The sequence below is a fragment of the Mycetomoellerius zeteki genome, unplaced genomic scaffold (genome assembly GCF_001594055.1).
Source record: "Mycetomoellerius zeteki isolate Tzet28-1 unplaced genomic scaffold, Tzet1.0 scaffold566, whole genome shotgun sequence".
Classification (NCBI taxonomy): Eukaryota; Metazoa; Arthropoda; class Insecta; order Hymenoptera; family Formicidae; genus Mycetomoellerius; species Mycetomoellerius zeteki.
This window is the reverse complement of record NW_017257573.1, coordinates 43,022-52,330: the sequence shown is the minus strand read 5'-3', so window position 1 is coordinate 52,330 and position 9,309 is coordinate 43,022. Positions and strand designations below refer to the sequence as shown.

The 9,309-nt window shown below is 34.3% G+C and overlaps 2 protein-coding genes across 2 annotated transcripts in view; one reads left to right on the top strand and one right to left on the bottom strand.

Annotated features, from left to right (window-relative positions):
• The first annotated feature begins 2,269 nt into the window (after positions 1 to 2,269).
• On the top strand, positions 2,270 to 7,525 carry LOC108727989 (transmembrane protein 245). The gene is made up of 8 exons (XM_018456337.1): positions 2,270 to 3,046; positions 3,588 to 4,595; positions 5,201 to 5,365; positions 5,444 to 5,642; positions 5,798 to 5,982; positions 6,053 to 6,153; positions 6,646 to 6,948; positions 7,028 to 7,525. Exons 1-8 carry the CDS (start codon positions 2,531 to 2,533, stop codon positions 7,239 to 7,241), a joined length of 2,691 nt encoding a protein of 896 aa, XP_018311839.1. The 5' UTR covers positions 2,270 to 2,530; the 3' UTR covers positions 7,242 to 7,525.
• A 645-nt stretch (positions 7,526 to 8,170) lies between these two features.
• Positions 8,171 to 9,309, bottom strand: part of beta-Man (beta-mannosidase) — a 16,905-nt gene continuing 15,766 nt past the window's right edge. The window contains exons 10-11 of the mRNA XM_018456333.1: positions 8,622 to 8,825; positions 8,171 to 8,510 (exon numbers count right to left, since the gene is read on the bottom strand). Of these exons, the coding sequence (XP_018311835.1) occupies positions 8,208 to 8,510; positions 8,622 to 8,825 (507 nt within the window). The 3' untranslated portion in view covers positions 8,171 to 8,207. The remainder of the gene's footprint in view (positions 8,511 to 8,621; positions 8,826 to 9,309) is intronic.

Genomic DNA, 9,309 nt, shown 5'->3' with positions numbered 1-9,309 from the left:
ATATATATATATCCAGTGCACTGAACTGGCACCGTCAAAATATCTCGTGCCACTTAGTGCGCACTGAGTGCGCACTATGCGAGTGTCGTGCGGTCAAATGAACACGTGACACTAGCCAAGTGCGCATTGGCACTACCAATCGAACACGCTCTTGACACTGAGTGCAGCAAGTGCACCCCAATCGAAAATGATATAACATAAGCCCATTTCCACTAATGTAGATTAACTTTAATCTCGATTCAATCTACTCTTCATCTTTTTCTAGTTCTAAAGATTAGAAAAAGATAAAGATAAAGAGTAAGTTGAACCGTGATCAAAATTGATCTACATTGATGGAAACGGATAATAGGCTGCGTTCCACTTAACGCTCGCAATGCTCGCGAGCATCGTTTATCCTTGTTTAACATTTGATAAACGACAAAGATGAAATGGTTTCACGAGCGTGTGAGCGTCAAATGGAACGCAGTCATAATGGGTTCTAACACAGTATATACAGTAGCGCAACTCTCACGATTTCACCGTGGATAAAAAAATGAACTGCACATGCGCGAGCGAGGTATGTAACCAATCAGGGCACTTATATTCCATCTCGCTTCTTCTCTTTATTGTCGCTGTCTGTCTGCACCGTTGAAATGTCCATATAAGGGATTTAAATAGCCATTTAACGGAAAGTGACAGTTTTGATTAATTATAACTGATTAGTTTTCTCTGTTGAATGCAGCCCCCCCCATTATCAATTAGTTAACATAATAGGTACGTTTCAGCGGAACACAGTTTTGAAACCATTTTTATGATTGTGTGCTAAGATAGAATCCATCAATCCTCTAGATCTAAAAGTATAATACAATCAGCGCAAAGAAAACTTCCAACATTTGCGAAATAAACGCTGAACGCAGTCATTTTTTATTCGTTTTTTAAAATAACATGTAACAGGTTTAATATTGTTATGATTTGAGATATAGTAAATTGAATTAGTTGAATAACTGGATTTTATCTGAAAAATATAAAAAGAAATTTAAAAAATAAATTTAACGCCGTTTTTTTAACAGTAAAGGAAGAATATTTCAAATTGGAGATTAAGTAATATCGATTAGTTAAAATAAAACGGATTGTTATATTATTATTAGTTCTCTTATTGCGTTTATATTTTGTAACTCTGACTATCATTGCAAATAAAAAAAGGTTAAGTATAAGTACGAATCTCCTTATATTTCCTGAGAAATAAATGTATATCTATCATATTTCATTTCTATTTTATTTTCTGTTTTAAATATAATGTATATTGTGTAGGTCTGTTATTTTCTTATGCAATAAAGTAAAAAAAGAGAAAAGGTTACAACAGAGAGAAGAGGTGAGATGGAATATCAATGCCTTGATTGATTACATACCTCGCTCGCGCATGTGCAGTTCATTTTTATCCACGCTGACATCAAAGGTGCCGACAGAGAGTTGCGCTACTGTATATACTGTGGTTCTAACTAGAGACTCTATAGTATAAAGCTGGTTCTACATTAGTCGCATCGCAGCGTCGCGAGCGTTGCGATCCAATCAACAACAATCTAGCTCGACTTTGATTGGACCATAACGCTTGCGACACGCTTGTGATACTGCGATTCGACTAATGTAGAACCAGCTTGAGTCCGGATCTACAATAGAGTTTTAAGCCTTAAGCCATAAGAAATGGACGAATCACAGTTGATTATTCTCCTCGGATTCGACTGTAATTGGTCAATTTCTTACGGCTTAAGGCTTAAAACACTATTGTAGATCCGGGGTTACGGAAGGTGTGTGCTATGGCTTTAAATCCATTAGTGCGTATATGTTGTATGTGGTTGGGGGGGGTGTATTAGGCTGTGTTCCAAATTTACTGCTAGTAGTGCCAGTGCTAAAAATAAAGGGTGCTTTCCAGTAAGAACATAGTCAGACACTGGCTGCGTTCAGCAGATTCAACAGTTTTGCAACCGTTTTATGATTGTCTGCTGAGATAGGACCATTCTTCTAGATCTAAAAGTATGATCCAATTAGCGCGAAGGAAACTTCCAACAGTTGCAAAATAAACGTTCTGCTGAACGCAGCCACTATGTAACACTGTGAGTCGTTTCATTGGCTGCGTTCAGCAGACTCAACAGTTTTGCAACCGTTTCATGATTGTCTGCTGAGATAGGACCATTCTTCTAGATCTAAAAGTATGATCCAATCAGCGCGAAGGAAACTTCCAACAGTTGCAAAACAAACGTTCTGCTGAACGCAGCCATTCTTGTTATTTGCCAACATTAAACAAGGATGAAACGACTCACTGTGTTACACAGTATCTGACTATGTCCTTGTTGGAAAGCACCCACAGTTTACATTACGTGCATTATAGATTCTCACTCAGATTTTCAGTATGTACAGGCAGTTAATTTTGTATGGAACATAGCCTAGAAAGACGAAGACGTGATGACGCATCGAGAAGGCTTGAAGAGTGCTCGAGCCAAATTATTGTCACTATTATATTTATATAGTTAATCAACTGATCCATTGTATAACGATGGAAAACGTTCGCTCACCGATGGATAATCTCTTCAACATGCTGTCAGGCTTCAGCGCAGGCCAAGAGAAAGCCTTAAAGCAAGGAATCTATAACGCCGTCGCACTTTTCTTCCTGTGTCTCGTCTCGGTAGCCGGCTACGGTCTCTATATTATCCTGAAACCTTTTGTTAAACCTTTAATCTGGGCTTTGCTGTGCGGTTCTGTTCTCTTCCCATTTAAGTGTTTGCTGGTTACAGCAGTGCAATCTTGGTTCACCAAGGTGGAGGCATCACGCACCTTACTGATCGTCAATGTCAGTCTATTGCCGGTACACATATTTGATGATGTCTCTGACAAAGTGGGTTCATTTTTATGGATGCGCATCAAGTATATCATTTGGACAGTGTTGCTGGTGTTGTTGGTTGTAGGCTTATATCATTTTACTCCTAATGTGATAATGTGTCTCGCCTGGAGAATGTTTCAGACATTTAGCATTATTTCTGGATTCTTCATTCTGGCATGCAACATCTTTACGGTAGTTTATTTTGTTATGTTATTATTATTATATATAAGGGAATGAAAGAAACTAATTACTGTAACTGCCATTATTTATCTTGTAATAATGATTTAGTAATGATATTGCAAATTTTTTATGATACTGTAACACGGGAGTTGAAATACTCGATAGTTACTTGTAACCGGTTGAAAAGTCGTTCATTACTGAAAAAAGTAGCTTTTAATTTGTAATTTTTAATATACTTTTTAATGTAACTTGTAACAGTAACTTTATGGCATTATTCATTACTTATTATTTTTTTCAATGAGTAATGTATAATGATGACAATTTACTTTTCAAAGTGATGACTTTCCTAATCTTAACGTAATCTCCATGTTTAATTAGTCATCATTATGGTCATAAAAAATATTGCAGCATCATTATCAAATTATTATAAAAGTAACTGTAAAAGTAGCAGAAAAGTAATTCTGTTTCCTGAGATATATATATATATATATGGTATATACATGTATAGAAACGCTATAATATTGGCTTCTCTAAAAATTTAATTGACTTATAGGTCTCTACCATACTCATCGGTTACTTCGTGGTTCTGTATATCTATTGGACACCGTCAAATTCAGTTCATTTTCGCTACATGTCCTTCATGATATGGTTCATCATCAGCATGTATCTATCGAGCATAGCGGGCTCTTACCAGGTCTTGGTCTTCGCTGCTCTGCAAATTCTATGCACAATAGGATTTATTTACGAAGTGATACTCGTTATGGATGGTCATGAACTGAATGATAGACATTTGACATTCTCGCAAGCAGCGCGTTTTACTTTAACAAACGAGTTATTGCCGAACCAGCAAGAAGATAAATCAACTTCATTCGAGGACGAGCAGACAAACAACTGTATTCCGGAAGGCGAAAGTGTGAATACACCGATTTGCTCTCAAGAAGAAGTAGGAAGATCGGCATCTACTGATGCAACGGGTATCGAGAGAATACATAGCATATCGAGACGTGGGGTAAAGTCATTATCTTTGGATACAGATGCTGGTTTATCCACTGTAATGGGTGTGACAACACGTAGACCTACACATAACATACATTATATAACTCGTGCGACATTACGCGACCGTTATCTACTGGGCAAAATAAGAGCTGAATTACGAACGTCTCTAGATATGCAAGACGATGAAGTTGATACTGACAAGTACATGTATGGGGCACTGTATGCATGTGCTAGCATGCTTCTCTGGAAACACAGATGGATCGCACACGTTCTGGTGATCCCGTTGGTATATTATATCGTCAAGCAATTGGGTAGCTATTTTGGTTTTTGGAAAATGATACTCGGGCATTACAACTCGATTATAGAAATGCTCAAGTCGTGGTGCATGGATCGACATCAAGCACTTATACCCTCCAATATCAGAGGTCTATATAAAATAAGCATTATCGTGGACGAGAAACTGAGAAATATTTTGAAAAACTCCGTCAATGCGGTAGCGACTACATCTGTAATACTTGGCTTGATTGTTTTCGCTACTTGCACATCTATTTTTATTATGATACAGGTTTGCGACAAATATTCGTGTATTCTTTTATATACTTGTCATATAATTGTATGTACAATCATGGATAGAACAGTTGCAGCACTTTTTCTTCGATGAGTTTTGGCGTTCAGTTTTGTTCGTAGAACGATTGAACGTAAACGGCTAGATTTATAAATAAAAACCAATTGCTCGATGAACAGGTTTCGTTCCAAAATTCATCGAAAAAAGAGTTGCAATCATTTCGTCTATTACTGTATAACAATCCAGTAGACGAGAATGGATTAAAATGGATTGAAATGGATTCAGATTTTCAAAAATACTCATTTGCGAATATTAAAATGAATCTTTTTCGATCCAAATATATTTTTATTCATTTATACGAATTGGATGAAGCACATTTCTATGCTTTTCAATCTAAAAATAATATCAGCTTTTCTGTGTCTTCTCAATACAATAGTGAAATTCTGAATTGAAAAGTTTTTCAATCCAATTGAATCCAATTGAATTCAATTTAATCCAAAAAAAAGTTTTTGTTATTTAAAATACTCATTTGGATAGATAAAATTTCGATCTATTTTAATCCATTCTCGTTTACTGAAAAGATTCTATTTAATTTCTCTATCTAGATCTATGCAGAAGGCTTGCATCTTGTTCAAGTAACAGGTGAAATATTGAATTCCACTTTGATGAGCAATCCTGATATCGATTGGGTTCCAGAAAAGTGGGAAGAGTCCGTTAACAGTGTTTTAGATAACGTTTACACATATGGACGAAGTGCTATATCAGATGGTGTAAGATTTACCTTATTTATTTTTTCACTTTACATGCGTGTGCATGCTAAGTTTGCTTATCCAGCTTGTTTAATTCAGATTCGAGGCCTCGTAAAAGATCTCGAACCGGCAAAAGCAGAACAAATGGAGAAGAAAGTCTTGGAACTCTGGGATCGTCTCTATCAAGCATGGATGATGTCAAATATGGATCCAAATCTCGTGGGTCCTACCGTAGATGCCATGTCTGCGTATTCCGCTTGGGAAAGCTTCAAAGATAGCTTTGGAAAAACACCTATACGTAAATACTTTGCTTAAAGAAATTTACAAAATTTAGTATTATTTATTAAATTACATTTTTTTACTTGTTTTTTTCCAGATAGAGTTATGTTGTTTCTAATATAATAAAAATCGGTTTGCGTATAATACCATAAAACATTATCGTTTTTCTTTCAGATTTGTTTAATATGACTAGTATACAGAATTTTGCCAAAGAAAATATTGGCATTCTTACATCGGTGTTTGACTCTGTTTGGAGCATTGTTAAAGGCAATATGTCTGTAATACTAACAGTTTTTACGGAGTTGTTTTATATTATACTCATGAGTGGATCAGCGGTACTTAATTTTGTACTCAGCACGGTATGCAACATGTTCCTGCAAAGTTTTATAGAAAAGAAAAGGCATGAGATGTAATAATTTGTTATTTCAGGTTGTATTCTTTACAACTTTATTTTATTTACTCAGTTCCAGCGATAAAACTTACAAACCCATCGAACTGACAACAATGTTTAGTCCTATTAGTTGTCATAGGTAATTATTCATAATCTGAAAATTGATTTATAATTTCTCTTTATCATGTAATATTTTAAATTTTATAAAAATATTTGTTTTTAACTAGCCTTGGGGTGCTATTTTGTACACGTCTACCAAAAAGCGCAAAACACATAACGACACCGACAACTATCGGTAGACGTGTACAAAATAGCACCTCTGGGAAAAATACATATATTTTGTAATACAAAATACTGTAAATCTTAGTAACTACCCTAGAGTATCTTTAGAGTAGTTACTAAGATTGACAGTATTTTGTATTTTGCATTATAATATAAATATAAAATATATGTATTTTGCTCAGCCCTGTTTTTAACAAGCACATTACATGTAGAAAGATACATTCTATGTATCGATATGACCTTCATATAATGTAATTGTGTTAATACTCTAATCTACTGAGACGTTACTATCATGAAATGTATAATATTACACGAAGAAATCTTTCAAAATAATATGGATTCTGTCTAGATTTGCTATGTCATTACAAGAAGCAGTGATTGGGGTATTTGCGGCCACTTTTAAACTCGCCTCCTTCTTCGGCATGTGGACATGGTTCATACATAATTTATTCCAAGTGAAGATTGTCTATTTACCATCAGCCCTTGCAACTATGTTAGGAGCAGTTCCTTTCTTGGATGCGTACTTTGCCTGCATTCCAGCTACGATAGAACTGTGGTTCACTCGTGGATCAATGACCGCTATCTCATTTTTTCTCTTCCATTTCCTCCCGTGTAACATAGTAGTGACGGAATTTTATAAAGAGATTAAGGGGTAAAATTGTGTTTTGTAGTACTTTAAAAAATATATCTCCAACCAAACATTGTTTTTACATACATTCTGTTTATTTCAGTGGTGGGCATCCTTATCTAACGGGTTTATCGATAGCGGGTGGAATCTTTTGTTTAGGTGTGGAAGGAGCAATCTTTGGCCCTTTACTCTTGTGTTGTATCATGGTTGTCATCAATTTAAGTCGACATTACCTGCACTCGCCTGAGGAAGAGGAGGAGGTCGTACTACCGACATATCCTAACCGTGAAAGAACGTCACAATACAAGTCAAAATAGCATTACGATTTTAACAGAAATTAATATCTCTGCTTAATAGTATCGCGAGCTACGAGCTTGCCTCCAACTTTTATTAAAGATTAAAATCCGTATTCACATCGTACTTTTGTACAATAACTGCACACATTTATTTCTGAGAGTCTACAATATATGTAACATGAACTATCCCTACTGAAAAAATCACGTCACAAAGTTACATAACGAATCACGTAATTAAAATATGCAAATTACGTAATGGATTGTTCTAAATCAGTACATGATTTTTTTAAATACGTAATTTGAAGTCACACAATAATATGCTTTTTTTCTTCTATTTCTATCATTTAATTATTTAAAATTCGATAACTATAAAATTATATGATACATGAAATTATTTCTAATATCATGTGATTTTTTAAATTATGTCATTTTAAAAAATCACATTGATTTGGAACAATTTGTTACATGATTTATTTATTTCACTGTTATTGTTATGTAACTTTGTGATGTGATGTTTTTCAATAGAGATGTGCTAGATGTGCATGTTTATCGATAAAAGTGAAGTGTGAATATGGACTTAAGAGTTTGATATTATAAATATTTCATGAAAGTAAGTACTGTATGATGGCTGGACTAAACATACAGCGCAAACATGGAAAATTGTGCTTTATATATATATATATATTTTTATGTGATAAGAAAACTAACCCAGGAGTCTCAGCTTACGCTTATTAGGGGATTACAGATATTTATATTACACGGATAATTAAAATAATATTATTTACATAATTAAAATAATATTATTTACATTATGATATTTTCTATTAAGAACAGTTTGATGATACGAAGTATAATTAAATAAAGAATTTATTTATTGAAATAAAAAGTTGACATGTATTATCACAAAACTGTACGTACAATTGTTACAATAATTCTCAACTAGATGCCTCATGTATGATGCATTATACAAGATAATTTTATGCACGATTAATCTAAATTTGTCTTTTTAACAAAGTAGTCACTATAAAAATTACCATAGACATTGTAAATGTCTGATATATGTGTGAGTTTTATATTGCTCTGTAATAATTCAACCGTTGTTGCTTCATATGCATGAAAAATGATTTTTTTCTTTTTTACAAACATATGAAAGCCATTTTCCGAAAAACGACCCTGTATATTACCTATTTCTAACCACACAAAAAGTGCTATTTTATCTGTCGATAATACAATTTTAAAATCTGCATAATTGGAAAGTTTCCCAGGTAAATGATTCTTTTCAATCTTCATCTAAAAAAAAAATTGCGTGTCAATATTTTTCAGACAATATTAATTTACTGTACATAATATACCGTCTATAATATACCGAATTTTGTACATAACACTAATTAATCCACTTACAGTAACGTTGGCTACTGGTACATCTGCGTTTTTTAACGCATCAGGATATATATAATTAATTGGCGCAATTAGGGATCCAAATTTATCCGTAAAAGATAAAGTGGCGATGCAAGAGCTTTTGGCAGATTTCAATGTTCCACAACCCACTTGAAACAAGAATCCGTCTAACCAAAAGGATGTAATTTTCATGGCTTTATTAGATTCCTGAAAGAAAATCAATATAGCTACGGATATTTATATCAACTCTAATACTCTATGTAACTATAGGGGAGAGTGGTCTAAATCGGACCTATTTATAGTTTCTGCTCTCTATAAGGCGTAAATAAAGTCCGATCGTAAAATCGAAGCTGTCGATTGGAAAGATCATTTAATTCCCTTCATTTTTGCTTGAGATTATTTTGACGTATCTCTCACCTGTATTAAACTATAATGGAAAATGTAAAAACGCTTTTTCCAGTCTGATTTGGAACCGATGGTTCAAACTGCTATCGCATGTTCGGTCTTATAAGGATTTTACATTATAAATAGTACGCAAATCTGCTTAACCGTATTCATTTAAATTAAAAAGGTCCTATTTGGAACACGGTCCGATTTAGATCACTCTCCCCTATATATATAGTTGCGCACGCGCGCACAACACACACACACACACACACACACACACACACACACACACACACACACACAC